We start from the raw sequence: 17895 nt of genomic DNA, 5'->3' as shown, positions 1-17895 counted from the left end.
TCGAGTTAATCTTATACCAATTTATTTGGTATCAGAGCCCAAGTTTTGCGAGTCAATCTGGGTATTTTTCGGATTTGTATGGATTTTCGTTATCTTCATGTTTCAGAATTCTATTTCGGATTTGTACGGATTTTCGTCGATTTTTCTTGTTTCAGAATTCTGAGGTATTATTTGACCTCATCAAGGAAAGGTCAAATATCAAGGAAAGGTCAAATGTAGGGACTTGGCAGCGACGGAACATATCTAGACGGCAAATAGGTATGTTGATTACTTTTATAATTTAGTACTTGTATTAATACCTGGGTAATAAATTTAAACAGATATAAGGTGAAGTACACGTGTTCCCGTGCCGAGACGTGGTGCAGGATGTCCACATAAGAGGATATCGGAATCCTTGGCGACGAAGTCGCCAGAGATGTCTATTGGGGTCAAGCCTGTCGGTCAGGGACAGACTCCACATGGTACTGCAGGTGCGTCGGGCTCTCAGACTCCGATGATTTCAGAGGTACCTACCCTGACTATACCCGCCATACCCACTCCTACAGTATTCACAGTGCCACCAGCAGTACCACCTACGGCATATCCGGCACCTCCACCAGTTGTGCCTACTGTGTACCCGGCACCGTTGCCACCTGTGCTTGCTACTGTATACCCGACCCTCGTACCAGCAGTACCAATCACTCCTCCAGTACCACCACCTATTGTACCTCTAGCCCCTACTACCTATATTGGCCTTGCAGTGCCACCTGTGGTACCGGCCCCGGCTTATGCAGCAGCACCATGGGCACCTACCCCGGCCTATCTAGCGACACCACCTGTAGTCCCAGCTCCAATGGTTTCGCCAATTCCCGCAGCGAGCTCTACTCACCCTACTGCCATTATTGCGACACAAGCTCGGATTCCAGCCTTGGCAGAGTCGGTGAAAAGTCGATTCACGCTATTCCTCGGAGAGACCGATCCGAGCGTGGCTCAGTCTTGGATAGAACACTAGAGCGGAATTTCTTCTGCATGACTTGCTCCGAGTGGGAGAAGGCAGAGTTGGCTGCTTTTCACTTACGGGACAAGGCCAATATCTGGTGGGATACACAGCACTCGATCATAGGCGAGTAGCACATCACCTGGGCGAGATTTAGAGAGGTTTTTGAGAGCCAGTACTTTCCATGGTCATATCAGATGACATGCCGACAGGATTTTCTGAGTCTTTGGCAGAACAACCGCACGATGACAGAATATAATTCTGAATTTAATCGGTTGGCCAGATTTTGTTCAGAGTTAGTTGCTGAGGACAGGTCTCATATGCTTTAGTTTGTTCACGAACTAGATGGACATCTGCAAGTAAAGATTGTCGGTTTTGATAATCCGTCTTACATAGAGGCATTGGACAGAGCTCTTATGATTGAGTCAGCTCAGCAGAGAGCGTATCCGGACAAGAAAAGGAAGCAGACAAATCGGGTTTCAAGGCAGATCCAGCAGCCGCAAGCTATCGGACAGCAGCAGAGTGGGCGCAGTCAGTCGGGTCAGGGTACTTCTAGGGCATCTGGTCAGCCTCAGAAGCCAGGGCGATCTTCATCAAGACGTTTTCGACCTCCTTAGCAGAATTGGAAACAGCCCACCAGCGACATTCAATGCACCCGATGTGATTCCAGGGATCACATCACATCAGCCTGCACCTTGGGACAGTCAATTTGCTACTATTGTAAACTGCTTGGGCACATGAGCCGAGATTGCTCGCTGAAGGCTCAGCACGTGGCTTCCGGAGTCTTTGTTCAGGGAGGACAGTTCGGTCAGACAGGGACTCAGCGAGAGGGGCAAAAGGCCCAATCTTCGCATTGTCAGCATGTAACGACCCGGCCCTCTTGGCCCATTTGGCGGCCCATTTGGCGACCCTCGGGTCGTCGACCGTCGACCCTTATGTCGTCGGCCCATTTGGCGAACTCTCATGTCGTCGACCAACGACCCTTGGCCGTGCTATTACTCACTAGGACTTTCCACCCCTGACAGTGGATTTTTGCCTCCCCCAGGATTCGAACTCTAAACCTCCAGGCTTAAGTATTAGAGTTTATGAATCCAGGTAACCAAGTGAGATTTAGAGTTGCCAGGATTCATAAACTCTAATACTTAAGCCTGGAGGTTTAGAGTTCGAATCCTGGGGGAGGCAAAAATCCACTGCCAGGGGTGGAAAGTCCTAGTGAGTAACGGCACGGCCAAAGGGTCATCGGTCGACGACATGAGAGGTCGTCAAATGAGCCGATGACATAAGGGCCGCCAGTTGGGCCGCCACAAGGGCCGCCCAAGAGGCCAAAAGGGTCGGGTCGTTACACAGCAGCAGGCAGCTCCCCCTGTAGGAGCTGCATATGGCATGCATGGACAAAAGCACTCTGATGCTTTTATGGTATCATATAGTCTTGTCTCGGGACCTCAGTATCTAATGCAGGGGCAGTATCAATTGCAGCCTCAACCCCTAGTGCAGTATCAGCTGCAGCCCCAAGCACTGGTTCAATACCAGTCACAACCTCAGCCCCTAGTGTAGTATCAGTCGCAGCCTCAACCACTGGTTCAGTATCAGTCGTAGCCCCAACCGTCGGTCCAATATCAATCGCAACCCTCATATCCATCTCTGGCTCAGTATCCGACACCGCCTTAGTAGCAGGGTCAAACTTAGGCGCAGCATCCTTTGGTAGCACTACCACCTCCACCACTACCAAAGACTGAACGTATTCATGCAGTTACTAGAGAGGATACGCAGCGAACCGATGGATCCATTTTTCGCGGTACGATTTTACTTTATGCATTTTTCGCTGATATGCTAATTGATACTAGTAGTTCGCATTCCTTTATTTCTCGTGCATTTATGAGGAAGATTGGTAGACTACCTATCCTTAGACCGTGATGATTGACCGTCGCCCTACCTTCCGGTGATGCATTCGACGTCACTTAGGAGGTCAGAAGATGCCTATTGGACTTCGGCACCCATATACTCCTTGTAGATTTATTGGTACTAGAAATGGTCGAGTTCGATATTATCCTTGGCATGGTTTAGCTGTTAACATATCATGCCACGGTTGATTTCCAGATGAGGCTGGTCACATTCCCACCTCCGAACCAACCCTCGTGGGATTTCACTAGCATCAGGGACGACGACATATCGACTATTTCTGCGATTCAGGCTCAGAAGTTGTTGTCGCATGGTTGTCAGGGATTTATTTTGTCGTTAATTAATGCTGATGACGCCAGTAGTTCTCAACTCTCAGACGTTCAAGTGGTCCTAGAGTATCCAAATATATTTCTAGATGAGCTACCAGGTTTGCCTCCCCGAAGGCAAGTGGAGTATGCTATTGAACTAATTCTGGGGATCGTGCCAGCATCGAAAGCTCCTTATCGTATGGCAACAAAAGAGTTGGACGAGCTAAAGGTCCAACTCCGGGAGTTATTGGATAGGGGATTTATTCGCCCTAGTGTATCTCCATGGGATTCTCCGGTATTGTTTGTCAAGAAAAAAGATGGTACTCTGAGGTTATGCATCGATTATAGACAGTTGAATATCGTGACTATTAGAAATAAGTACCCCTTGTCACGGATCGAGGATTTGTTTGATCAACTTAGAGGTACATCAATGTATTCTAAGATTGATTTGCGATCCAGATATCATCAGCTGAAAGTCAAAGATTCTGATAATCAGAAGATAACATTCCGCACCAAATACGGACATTATAAGTTCTTGGTAATGCCATTTGGGCTTACCAATTCTCCATCGGTGTTTATGGATTTGATAAACCGTATTTTTTTGGAGTATTTAGATCCGTTCGTTATCGTCTTCATTGACGACATTTTGATCTATTCGCGTTCCGAAGAGGAACATGCACAACATCTTCGCATAGTCTTGGAGACTCTTCGACGACATCGACTATATGTGAATCAGCAAATGTGTGTTTTTGCTACCCTCAGTCAGTTTTCTGGGACACATGATTTCTAGCTGAGATATTTCCATAGACCCTCAGAAGATCAAGGCTGTCACCAGCTGGGAGCAGCCAAAATCAGTTCAGAAGATCCGTAGTTTCTTGGGATTGGTCGGATGTTACAGACGGTCCGTCGAGGGTTTCTCTCGCATTGCTATATCGCTGACATGCCTGACTAGGAAAGGCGTGAAGTTCACGTGGTTAGAAGCCTGCGAGACCAGCTTCCAGGAGCTGAAGCGGAGATTAGTGTTGGCACCAATTCTGGTTTTGCCTTTTGGAGAGGACGGATTCGTACTCTACACCGACGCTTCTCTATAGGGTTTGGGCGCTATTTTGATGCAGCATGGCAGGGTAGTCTCCTATGCTTCTCGTCAGTTGAGGGAGCATGAGAAGAACTACCCAGTACATGATCTGGAGTTGGTCGTCATTATATTTGCTTTGAAGATTTGGCGACATCATTTGTATGGTATTACATTTGAGATTCTCACTGATCATAAGAATCTCAAATATCTTTTCACTCAGAAGGAACTCAATCTCCGACAGAGAAGATGGATGGAGTTCCTGAAGGATTTTGACTGTACCATTAGCTATTACCCGGGGAAAGCTAATGTGGTTGTCGATGCACTTAGCCGAAAGTCCAGAGGGACTTTAGCTTGCCACCGAGTTTTGGTCACAGACTTGATTCAGTGTTTCTCCGAGTTGGGCCTTGAGGAGAAGGGACGGACAGAGCAAGGTATTCTAGTTACCTTGGTTGCTCAGTTTTCGATCAGGATGAGGATCCGAGAGGCCTAGGCCGGTGATCAGCGCTTATAGTCCATTGGTAGCCAGATAGCTTCAGGGCAACAGATCGAGTTCACCCGAGATGATAAAGGTATTATTTATTTCCGAGGCAGGTTATGCGTACCTCAATCTCACTCGGTCTTGCAGGAGCTAATTTAAGAGGCTCATCACTCTCGATTTACAATCCACCCAGGCGGAACATGCATGTATTGAGATTTGAGGCATTCCTATTGGTGGAATTACATAAGAAAGATATCACAGAGTTTGTAGCTAGATGTCTAGTCTGTCAACAGGTGAAGGCTAAGTACCAGAGACCTGCTAGTTTACTTCAGAGGATTCCTATTCCGAAGTAGAAATGGGAGCACATCACTATGGATTTTGTGGTGGGATTGCCTAGGACACGACGAGGCCATAATGCGATTTGGGTGATCATTGACAGATTAACCAGATCTGCACATTTCTTAACGATCCGGAAGACTGATTCTCTAGATCGATTGACAGAGCTGTATTATTGGGATATCATCAGATTGCATGGTGTTCCTTTGAGTATTATATTAGATAGAGGCCACGGTTCACGGCCCGATTTTGTTAGAGTCTGCAGTAGGCCTTGGGCACACAACTCTAATTCAGTACAGCATTTCATCCGCAGACAGATGTACAGATAGAGCGGACCATTCAAACCTTGGAGGACTTACTGAGGTCTTGCGTTATGGATTTCGGAGGTAGCTGGGAGGACCACTTGCCATTAATAGAGTTCGCCTACAACAACAGCTGTCATTCGGCTATCTAGATAGCACCGTTTAAAGCATTGCATGATAGGCCTTGTCGGACACCCCCCCCCCCTCTGGGAGGAGGTTGGGGAGGCCCAGCTGCTAGGACCTCAGAGATCTCAGCAGGAGGCAGAGTTGGTCCATACTATCAAACGGAGGATGTCCGAGGCGCAGGACCATTAGAAGAGTTATACTGATCAGAGACGTAGACCCCCTGGAGTTCTCTATAGGCGACCATGTATTTTTGAGAGTCTCACCCACGAAAGGGGTGAAGAGATTTAGTCTCCGAGATAAGCTAGCTCCACGATACATTGGGCATTTCTAGATCTTGGAGAGGGTTGAAGCGGTAGCTTACCATTTGGCGCTACCACCGGCTCTTGGAGAGGGTTGAAGCGGTAGCTTACCATTTGGCGCTACCACCGGCTCTGCCATGCATTCACAATGTATTCCATGTGTCTATGCTGAGAAGATATGTACCTGACCCATCACATGTTCTGTCAGATATATCAGTTCTTATTCAGCCTGACGTTACTTACGAGGAAGTTCCGGTATGAATTCTGGACCACAGAGAGCGTCAGCTACGGAACAAGACTATCTGGTTGATTAAAGTCGGATGGCAGTATCATTCTGATTAGGAGGCTACTTGGGAGCTCGAGGATATGATCTGAGCTCGATACCCCCATCTTTTTACTTGAGGTATGTGGGTTAAATTCTATTCAACATTTATTTGGTTGGTTATTGTTAGTATTTGCTGATGGTAATAACGAAAATTTGGAGGACCAAATTTTTATTAGTGGGGAAAAATATAAAATACTGAACAAATAATAATTTAATAATAAGGTTATTTGACGAAATAATCTTATTAGAATTTTTAGAAATTTCTAAGAATTTTTTGGAACTCGTATGACGAGTTTAAGGGGATCAATTATTGGGCCAAGGGAAAGCCTGTTTAAGCTACCCCATTTAAACGAGGAAATGTTGAATTTCTTTAAATAATTTTTATTCTTTTTCTTTTCTTTTTCCCTAAATTCCTCTCTATTTCTTTGCCGATTCCTTCTCCTTCGCCCGACTTGCGTCGACTCCCCCAACCTAATCGCATTCCCAAGTCGACAGCGCCGCCTCACGTCGCTTCCTCTTCTTCCTCGCTGATAAAGCGCATCGGCTGAGCTTCTCTCCCATCTTCCTTGCGTCTTCATCGCCACCGATAGCCACAACCCGAGCCCTCTCCCTCACGCGGTACCTCTCACGATTACTCACTGTGTCGACCATCGAGATCCGGCGCCGATGAGTCCTGATCCCCGATCGCTCGACCTGTCACAAGGATAGCCACCGACCCCTCTCCGATTTCCACTGCCCCTCCATCGCCCGAGTCATGCCCTAGATTTCTCCTTTCTGCGCTGTGCCCTAGTTTTCTAATGCCGCCATCTACCTCGGAAGCTTTAACTTCTGCCTGATCTAGCGATCGTCATCATTGCAAGCGAAGGCTATCAGGCTATCCCCGTGAACTACCGTGCCAAGAGCAAGAAGTCGGAGGTCTCCTTTGTGCATTGCCCCTCTCCAGCCATCATAATCCGCTGTTGGAGAAGGTGAGCAAGCGGTATTGGGCTTCGGCCAGCATCGTTCACAGGCGATCGATGGCTCTGGTCACCGTGTTCCAGTAGTGAACCCTTTGATCGTGAGTTGACAGAAGGATACTTGTATTTAGGTAGGTTGTTGGTTTGGGGTTCGAGTTTGTTATGTGATATTGTCTAATTGTGATGAATGTTCTTGCAGTGACATCTAGGTAGTGTCGGCCACGAATCTTTGGCAGCCGTATCTTTTGGCGAGCATTGTCCGGCAGCAACCATCCCTAGCCGTGGATTAACAAGGGTGACTTTGAGATTGAGGTAAGGTGTAGAGAATTGGACCTTTGTTGTAGATTATGTGGATTGAGGATTATTAAAGTAGTTAGATGATTATATCGATTAGGGTTTTCCCTAACTTGTTTGGAGATTTTAATTAGCTATTTAAATTCATTTGAATTTAGCTAAATAAAATATATACATTGATACAGGATTTTAATTCGAGACGTGCGTTTCGACGTGGGATCTATTTCGGATACGATCTCCATTTTTTAGGTGGGTACCTTGACTTATCTTTTGATATTGTCATCTGATATGCTTAATAGGTTATATCTTGCAGTAATAGTTATGTTTGTTTCTGTTTGGTATGCCACTACTTGATACCTGAAGCATGCCTTATTTGTTGTTTGTTATACATCCATGCTTAGACCCTCTTGATTATTGCCATTTGTATTATGTTCATAGAGGTAGTGGCATACCATGTCTTATTGTGTACAGGACTAGTTATTTGCCATACCTGTCAGGTGTCTGTCAGGTGTACCTAGATCATTTTATTGGATTCATTTACTTTTTGATACATACTTTATGGATATGGACATGGTCAGGATTTTCATGCTTAGTGTCATGCACCATCTTGCATGATTGCATGCTGAGCGATTGTCGGCTCCATTATTATTGAGCACATCGCCAGTTACATGGATCTGCACACACAACCACTCATCGGTTAGTGGTATATCAGGCAGGGTGTGTGGCAGTTTTGCTCTGTTAGGCTCCGCTGGTCCGCTGGTCCGCTCATGGGTAGTATTGACTGCAGTGTGGTAGCGGGCAGGGATCCCTCCTCTGGACTGACTCAGGGAGATGAGAGCATTGAACTCCCCCACTTATGATTTAGGGTAGGAGGATAGGTGTACTCTGACAGCATCCTATCCACTCGGTCACTCAGGAGTAGTTATGGCAGGTGCACAGTTGTCATAACCCTACCCACTCGGTCTAACCATCGTGTGTGAGATGGTTGACTGACGTCAGGGGTGACCATGTCATTTGCATCATATGCATGGATTGCATTGTTGCTTGTGATTGCTGCATTTTGGATATTGCATTTGTTTAGGTTGCATATGATTGACATGCATACAGGAGACATGAGGTATCTGGTCTGATGACCCTTATGTCAGGACAGGAGGCCCTGGTGAGTACAATTCTTCTTTGCTTGTTCAGTTTTCACATTTCCTGTTATTGATCAGGAGACTGTACTCCATGATTATTACTGTTAGATATATTTTGCTATGCATGTCAGATTTATACCCGCTGAGTTGTTGAACTCACCTCGTTGATTATTTCTATTTCAGGTTGAGGCCATCAAGAAATTCCAGTCGTTAGTCCCCCCACTAGGTGTCGAGATGACTTTCTGGTTTCTAACTTTCGTTGTTTCCTTGTTTTTTTATGTCTGCATACTTATGATGTGTAGTTCTTGTACTTATGGATTCTATGTCGTGCTTCAGGTATAATGCCCATGTTTTCCGCTGCGAAGGTTTTCCGTTGTGTTGTGTTTTCTTCGTTGTAGTAGAGTAGGCTTTTACCATTATAACTGCGTGGTTGTGTCAGCCGGAGGTTGAATTATATAAACTGCGTGGAATGCTTATCGTATTTTATTGTATATATTCTGGCCATGTTGGCCGTGGATTGAGGGGCCCTGAAAGCTTTGTAGATAAGTTTTAGATTGTCACCTGTACAGGGGAGATGTTGCCAGAATTTCCTCTGGCAGGGACTCCCCCGGGGCGTGACAACATCGACTAAATCTCAAACTTAATTCTTTCTCATTGAGTTCATTTCCTCATCCATTGCAACTTTTTATTTTTTTCTCTAACTGAGCATCTTAATGCTTCGTCAACTATTCGAGGTTTATCGTCATCAACTGAGAGTGTTATTAATACATCATTCTCAATATCAAACTATTTTCGAGATTTAATTTTACAAATACTTCTTCGTAAGTTGGGTTGTTGAGAAATTAACTTATGACTTGACAAATTACTCCTACTAGGTTAACTAGATTCAGACATCTCTAGTGATTCCTGATTTATTGATAAAGAAATATTATCCTCTTCCTTTATTTAAAATAAAGGAATTATCTTATCAACTTCACCTCTTATTGGGAACTCAATTTTAAGAAAAGTAGCATCTCTTGACTTTATTTTAGAAATGGTTCCATCTTGTCGCTCACAAATGAAGACATAACCCTTAGAAGTCTCAGAGTACCTTATAAAGATACACTTCTTATCTCTGAGTCCTAATTTCTCATATTCGTAAGTCTTATCATGAATGTAGATAGCTGACCCTCAAGGTATCAGATTACTCAAATCTGATTTTCTATCTGTTGAACATTCATAAGGAGTAGATGAAACAGATTTAGAAGACACTCGATTAAGTATATAGGTTATTGCTAATAATGCATCGCCCCAAGAAGAAATAGCCAATTAGCTTGAGTTATCATAAACTTAACCATATCTAGAAGAGTTTGATTTCTTCTTTCAGCAACCCCATTTTACTGTGGAGTTCCAGGGATAGTTAGTTGTCTAATGATCCCTTTCTCATTACACATTATCTTGAATTGATCAAACAAATATTCACCTCTATGGTCAATGTGTAAGGTCTTAACCTTATGTTCTAATTGATTCTCAACTTCATTCAAGTAACGATTAAAGCAATCTAATATTTCAAAGTTATGAGAAATCAAATGCACATGACCAAAACGTGTTAAGTCATTAATAAATGTAATGAAATAAGAACTTCTATTTCTAGTCTTCACATTCATTGGACTACAAATATCTAAATGAATTAATTATAATGGTGATCAGCTCTAATAGTCTTACCAAATAATTTCTTAGTTACTTTTCTAGTAAGACAATGCTCACATATAGACAAGTTAATCTTATCATGAGCGTTTAACATGCCCTCTTTAGCTAATCTTTTCATTCGTTCTTGTCCTATATGTCCTAGTCTAGTATACCAAATTTCATTATTAATATCAATATCATCAGTAAGAGCAATGTTTGAAAAACAATTATTATTGTTGTAACCAATACCTAGTTCTACATTAATAACCATGAAACCATTCGATACATAATCATATCCTATTAACATAGAGTTAATTCTCAGTTCCACACCATCACTGTAAAAGTTTATATAATAATCCACATTAAGAAGACTATTAATGAAAATCAAATTCGGTCAAATCTCAGAAGTATACCGGACATCTTTGCCTTCCGTCCTCTCACATGGATGCCACTCAAGTCAACATTTTCCTTGGGAAGATCCTCCAGCTTGTAGTGGTGGGGGTCGACAAGGTCGAAAGGGAGACCGTAGAAACAGAGACGAGCAGAGAGGCGGCTAGTGAGGGATTTGGACGTACCAGTGGCGGATGCATAGAGGATCTTGCCCCTAGGGCTTGGATTTGTGGGGTTCAGTGAGAAGGCAGAGGGGTGAAGGCGGCAGGGACATGACTTCCAGAGGAGAGGAAATAGAGAGATCGATTAGGGTTTAAGCCCAGTTAATCAGGTCCGATAAGGAGTCATTTGCGCTATCACATGGTGGCAAAAGGTGAATACGTTCGCCTCTAGCACCCCCGCCAATCTATCCCAGGATCAACACGGAGAAGATAAATCATAGACGACTACTAGTCTTTGAAATACCTGTGCTATCACATGTACTCATGGGTGAACGGCCTACCGCTAAAATTAATTGTATCCTAGATCAAAATATTTATATTAACGAATAAAAATATTCCGGTCTATATAATTAAAGAACCTTTTCTATAACTCGAAGCAATAACACGATCATTATTCCTCGTCCTGTTTTCTTGTTAGCCAGCATGGGCTCCGTCAAAGTGACTCCAAAGTCTCTCTTCGCCTTCGACGACTCCTTCTCCTCCTACCTCGCCTTCGTCCGGGAGAACAGCTTTCCGCCGGAGTTGGGCAACTCCGCCTCCGACCACTTGGCCTGCCAGATTACCTTCAGCCGGCGGCGGAGTAGGAGTACTCCCGACGGTGAGATCGAAATATTCGACGCCGAGAAGTACTTCAGTGGCGTGATGGATGGTAGCACCGCCTCTGGGCGCCGCGTGCCGACCCCGTCGGCGGCCGGCGCCAAGAAGGAGGTCCCACGGTTGCCGCGCGCGGGGTCGAAGCCCGGAAGCACCGCCTCGGAGACGAGCTGCAACAGCCGCAGCGTACTACTCCCCGACCGCCGCCGACGAGACTCCAAGGGGAAGAAATTCCTCCGCGTTTTTCCTTGCACCTGCGCTAGGAAGCAGGCGATCAACGTCGACAGGGAAGCCCAGCTGGCGCATGGCCGTCCTCACGACGAACACTCGGTGTGCGAATCTAGGCTGAAAAGAATCAGCCCCAGTTTCCGGCGTCAAGAACCCTTCTCTCTCCCTCCAAATCCGATCTCAAAATTCAAACCAGAGGAGAAAGTACTCATCGGAGTCGCTCAAAATTCAATCTTAGGCGCCAATTTTACCTCAAAAAACGATCTTGCCATCGCGCAAAGCGGAAGCAGCTTCGCCGCATTGCCTTCCCGCGCCGGCGGCCGAGACGAGGACGTCCTCAGCGAAGCAAGCTCGGACTTGTTCGAGATCGAGGGCTTATCGACGAGCACGCACCATTTTTTCACCATAAAAGGATCGGAGTCGGCAACCGTCGCCGCCGGCTACGAGCCGAGCGAGGCGAGTGTCGAGTGGAGCGTGGTTACGGCCAGCGTCGCTAATTTCTCCATGTCGTCGGAGTCCGGTGAACAGGGGGCTACCTCCCTGAGGAAGACGAGGAGGTCCTCGGGGTCGGGCCATCTGCTGGGGTGCGTCAGTGAGAAGGCGGTCGATGTGACGGGGGCTTCCGGCGGAAGCGGCACTAAGGCGTTGGTGAGAGCGAGCGCGAGGGAGCGGTGACGCCGACGGCGAGGTACCGCGTGGAGAGCTGCTGCGTGGATTTGCGTTCGGGCCAGGTCGAGCCGGCCGGGCGTTGCCACCGAACCCATTCGGTTCAAACCGCTCCACCTAAGATTATATTAGGACTATACGTATTCATCATTCGTATTAATATAGGAAAATAAAAATGTATTAATCTATATTTATGTTTTGTTTCGTCAATTGTCACATAATTAATAAGGATGTTTGAAGGTGGATATATATTTTTTTTCTCCATTATCCATACGTGCAAGTGTTAGAAAAAAAATATCTCTATAGGCATAGCTTTAATAGTCAGATAGTAAATTATCACACTTATAAAATAAATTTTATATTATATCCTAACGTTTAAATGATTTTTTTTAATCAATGTTTAATGTAGGTCTTGAGTGCCATTTATGTCTGATGCAACATCAGGTCTAAGTATACAGTCAAAGATGGAAACACATCCACTTATACCCTCCTAAAGATACTCTCTACATCTATCCTAACGCTCTCAAACAAACAATTATTTCTCGCTAACCATACATAGTGTATCATATAAGAAACAACAAGGTGACCAGCCTTCACCAAAACTGGGGTCCCATGATCTGATGCCTCGAAGCATCCTCTTATAGGTGGATGTGCTATGATGCATATGTAGTCACTCCATCATATGTCTCCATAGCTATGCAACAGGAGCGCACCCAAAATGCTCCTCCTGAAGGCTACAAAAGGTGCAACTTCGGTCCTTTAGGTACTCTTGTCTTGCTCTTGTAGGAAGGCACCCATATGCAACCTGTTAGGATCCATACGAGCTAAAGAGAGGTGAATAGATTTGATCACTTTATCTCAATTGTGTGCTCGTTGTTTGAATGCACAGTGAAAATTTTGAATCAATTTTAACACTACATGCACAACATCGAGATTTTACTTAGTATCCACCTCTTAAGATAACTAATTCAAGATCTACTTCTAGTGATCTAACACCACTAAATCTTTTCTTTCTCGGATACCTTTTACAGACGGAGAAACCTCTTACAAACTATTCTTGTAATAAACACAAATAAATTCTAAGATACAAATGAAATCAAAACAAAAATGTTTACACAAGAGAGCTTTGCTTTGGATGCTTATTGTTCTAAATTTTCTCTTATTAGTCTTGATCCTGTCCGAACCAGAAGTCAACAGACGCTGGGCACGTGGCGCTCTCCGACTCGCTGATGTAGATCTCCAACTGGTGGCGCGATGCTCCGGCTAACCTGCACAGAAGTCGAGCCGGAAAGGGGGTTCCCGGCGGCGACCCTCCGACGCTCAAGTCAGGTAAATTACGATAAACAAGGTGGCTCCCAAAGTCTCAGAATACGCCGAAAAAATCTTACCTCCGGCGAAGTCTGAGGTTCTTTATATAGAGCTGTGAAGGGTTTGGGCACGTGTATCGAGGTGCATACGTGTCCTCTGTCCTTTCCTAGGTATGCGGCTGTCAGAAAGCTTACCTGACCCATATCGCTACAGTCAAAGCATGCCCTTGATGGGACAGCAGAATCCCCTGTCACAAGATTTGGAGCATGGCACACACGTGAAACCTACCGGTTGTCAGAGAAAGAAGTCCCTTGTCCTTTTCCCTTGCTCCAAACTTGTCGTCCGGGCGGACAGCTCCCTCAACATCCGACTGGACATCCGCAGCGGTTTACTTGTGCTTTGTGGAGACTAATAAACAGGGGTGCTTTATGACTTTGATCGGTCAAAAGGTCAGCTCGGTCCATGACCTTTTCAACTGAGCGTCGGAACCCCGATTTGACAGGGTGCCTTCCAACCATAAGTGCGAGCCGGCCGGACCCACCCGGGTATTCGATTCCATCGGCCGGCCGGCAGTCCGGTCGGACCGGCCGTCTACGGCCGTCCGTCCGGTCGGACCACACTCTCCCCGGATGGGCGGCTGCTCCGGTGACTTCCACTTAGCGTTGACTTTGCAAAGGGGGGGGCCCGCTCTTACTACCGGATCAAGTCTAAAAGTGCAGTACTAGCAATTTGTCCTCAAACCCCCAAGATCTGACACCTTCAAATCTTCATGAAACCCTCTTTTATAGAATTGCATTCAGGTTAATTTCCACTTATCAATTGATTGGTAGACTTCACCAATCGATTACCACATTAGATCCGACCGTTTAAACCTACAAAATGACTATTTTTTTAACTTACCAATCTACTGATGAGAATCACCAATCGATTATTTGCTTTCAGTCGATCTGGTCAATTGATTCCGTAATATTTTGTTCGCTGTTACAATGCCACCAATCGATTGCAAAAACTCTAAACTAGGCTACTATAGCCACCCTTAAAATTATTGTAGCAAACACCGGAATTATTGTGGTTTAAGGTTCGTAATGAACCCTAGTATTGTAATAGAAACCCTAGTTACTATAGCAAACCCAAAACACCTCAAAAACCTGAATTTTGGATTTAAAGTCCATTGATCTATCGATGCATCAAGTTGAATTATCATCTTGTCTATATCCAGTTGATCTCAACCTATCAGGACTTTCTTTGATCAACATCTGGTTAATCTTGATCTACTCGTTATCTAGTATTCGATCAACCTTAACTTGTTGGGATTTCATCAATACCTAACATTCGATCAACCTTGTCTTATTAGGGTTTCTGTCATCACCAAGTGTCCATCCTCCATAACCCACTCAAACTTTCTATCTCATGTCAACTCCATATTAGACTTTTGATAGTCAAGCGTCATATTACTCATGATCTATTTGGACTTTTCATATCTTATCAAGTATCCAACAACCTTGACCTACTTAATTTTTCTCTCAAGTAACTCAACATATTGATCAAATATCGAATCCCAACTCGAATCAACTTGAACTTGGTCAACCTGATCAATTTTGATCAGAAATTGATTGCACCAACACGACCATCCAAAGTGTCATCATGGGGCTAGACTATAGATAGCTCCTCCAGACAGTGTTGGCCCAAGGCTTCTTTGAACTCAATCTCTAAAAGAAGTCATACACCTAACTGACTCCACCATCCATTCTACCAAACCAATCCACCATCATATGAATAGCTTCCTCCGGAGTCCTAGTAGCTGCTAGGATAAGATCCTCTATCTACAAAAGCCTCTTGATCAACGTTTAAATAATTTTTGAATAATAAATACTAGGAGCATGCATAAAACTAATATAACAGGTTGATATATGACGCCGAATAAAATAGTAATTATTCTGTATGTTAATCTTAACAAAAAAAGTTTTAGGAAAGACACCAGAAATAACTAAAAGTAGAGAATTCATCTCTAAATTTAATTAAATATTATTAACTCTAAAGAAAATACTTAATATTAACTAAAAAATTATTTAAATAGTCTCAAAATCTTAACAATATAAAAGATAAAAATAACCTTAATAAAAGGATTAAAATTTTTCAGAGCTTTTGAAAAATTTTAAATGATGTTCCTTAGCCTAATACCGATTACATTCGGTAGCAAATATTAAAGGTCCATGATTTATTTCAAATTAAAAGTTATGACGTCTCTAAATTCTATTATTCTGCATCACAGATTCTCCTGCATTATTATTGCAAGATTGTAGTGATAAGTCCCAAGTTATCCTAGGGACGGTTGATTTATAATAATAGTAGCCAAAGTGTTAGGATCTGTACGCCAACTCGATGAATAAATTTATATTTATTGATTAAAAAAATATTAACTCATGAGTTATAATTATTAGTTCTTATATCAATTAGTTATCTATTAACAGATTATTAAAAACATAAATGAGTGTGATTTAATTAATGACAAAAAAGATATTGTTTGTAGCACATGTAGATATAACATTCATCTCTCAGCCATCTTTATCCAGGAGCATGGGCAAAAATTAAAGAGCAATTTCTTTTCTTTTCTTTTATTTTTAATTATCAGAGAGTCGATTTTTTTCTTCTGAAAAGTCAAATAGAACAGCTAGTTAGTTAAGAACATGGACAAAAATTAAACAGCCATCTTTATCTAGAGCATGGGGGAAAAATTGAAATGCAACTTTGTTTTGTTTTGTTTTTTATGAAACCTCAAAAGTCGAAATCATCAAAATTAAATTATTAAATTGTATGATAATTTTAGAACAAATTATTTAAAAATTTATAATCATTTTGGGTATTTTAGATAGAAAATTTCTACCTAAGTGTATTATAGGCTAAAGCCGATAAAATAACTCAAGGTCAAGACTAAGTTAACTGATTAGCTGAGTTAACTCTATAATCAATTGTTGACTTGCTAGTCGTCAAGAATATTTATATTATGACTTTAGTTGACTAAACTCGATTAATTTTGTAATTTGAATTGACTTATAAAAGTTGTTTGACTTTGACTATGCAGGTTAAGTTATGTACCCATTGGAAGCGTTGGATCAATAAAATTTATTATCTTTATAGTAGTATAATATTAATTAGACTTTTAATTATAATCCCAATAATCCTCTTTTCCTTTCTACTGTATTTGGACTCACACCTTTCTGCTGTATTTGAACTCACACCTTACGTGAAATACCAAGATCATCATCTGTCTTGAGAGTTTATCATAGGTTTTTACTGGGAGCCTCTTACTATTATTCTCATGATCCGAATCTCTCTCATCTTTTTTATTAAGGTTCCACACATGATTACATTTTGATCATGACTCTGATGCCAATAATCCAATATGATATTATTTATTTTAGATATAAGCTTTCATAGATTTATTTTTAGATTTTATTCAAAATATCTCACATCAATGGAGATATTTTTTATCTTATAAATTCATGATATTCTTTGTATATTTTCAATGTAAAACTTTAATTATAAACCCAACTAAAAAGTAGACAACTTGGGTAAGGATTGATAATAGAGTAAGATGGTCAAATAATTAAAGGGAGTGAATATTGATTATTTCTACTACTCTTGCTAAAGGTTTAGCAAGGTCACACAAACAAATTATGTAATGGAAATTGATCCTGTCTGAAAACTAGAAAGATATCGCGCTGGGTAGGTTGTTGCACTATTGGCTGCATGAAGACTTTGAATTAGAGGAAAAGGGGCTTCTTCTTCCTCTCTGCACACACCAAAGAGAACAGACAGAACGTCAGTATCAAAAAACTAGAGAAGGGGTCCCTGACAAATGTCCTCTGACGCTTAAGTCAATACGATGTCCGAGCGGACAAATAGAGGGAAGAATAGTAGAATGCATGCGTATAAGTAAGATTATCATACGACGTGCGTACCTTGCCAACGGAGAGGACTCTCCTTTATATACCACCTCTCATAATCTCTGCAATCATGAGGTGGTAGGGAATGTCAGAGAGTGTCTAGTAAGGGAAGACATATTTCTTAGGTAATGTACAGTAACCGTCCGAGAAACCTTCCGTTACCCCATATATGCACCTCTTTTGTCTTTTGTAACTTACACCATTAATGAAGTGATTGAAGGAATATGCTGGCATAATATGTCGACTAATGGATAGTATAAAGTCATCTTCGAAGAAGGTTCCAGCGTATGCTCATATTATAATAGAGGAATATTCTCTAACAAACTATTATTACTTTAATAGGTTTTGATTCTCTGACCATGT

General features: G+C 42.8%; 2 protein-coding genes across 2 annotated transcripts; both read left to right on the top strand.

Annotated features, from left to right (window-relative positions):
* The first annotated feature begins 415 nt into the window (after window positions 1-415).
* LOC122023007 (proline-rich receptor-like protein kinase PERK2) lies at window positions 416-991 on the top strand. Its single transcript, XM_042581109.1, has one exon. The coding sequence runs from the start codon at window positions 416-418 to the stop codon at window positions 989-991; it is 576 nt and encodes a 191-aa protein (XP_042437043.1).
* Window positions 992-11188: 10197 nt separating this feature from the next.
* On the top strand, window positions 11189-12515 carry LOC122024952 (protein PHYTOCHROME KINASE SUBSTRATE 1-like). The gene has a single exon (XM_042583694.1). It carries the CDS (start codon window positions 11213-11215, stop codon window positions 12284-12286), a length of 1074 nt encoding a protein of 357 aa, XP_042439628.1. The 5' UTR covers window positions 11189-11212; the 3' UTR covers window positions 12287-12515.
* The last annotated feature ends 5380 nt before the right edge of the window (window positions 12516-17895 follow it).

This window comes from Zingiber officinale, chromosome 9B (assembly GCF_018446385.1).
Source record: "Zingiber officinale cultivar Zhangliang chromosome 9B, Zo_v1.1, whole genome shotgun sequence".
Lineage (NCBI taxonomy): Eukaryota > Viridiplantae > Streptophyta > Magnoliopsida > Zingiberales > Zingiberaceae > Zingiber > Zingiber officinale.
The sequence above is the reverse complement of the archived record's forward strand: the minus strand, read 5'-3'. Positions and strand labels throughout refer to the sequence as shown.

Bases quoted from the DNA above. Each gene is read 5' to 3' on its own strand.
- LOC122023007 (XM_042581109.1), top strand. From the start codon at position 416: ATGTCTATTGGGGTCAAGCCTGTCGGTCAGGGACAGACTCCACATGGT.
- LOC122024952 (XM_042583694.1), top strand. From the start codon at position 11,213: ATGGGCTCCGTCAAAGTGACTCCAAAGTCTCTCTTCGCCTTCGACGAC.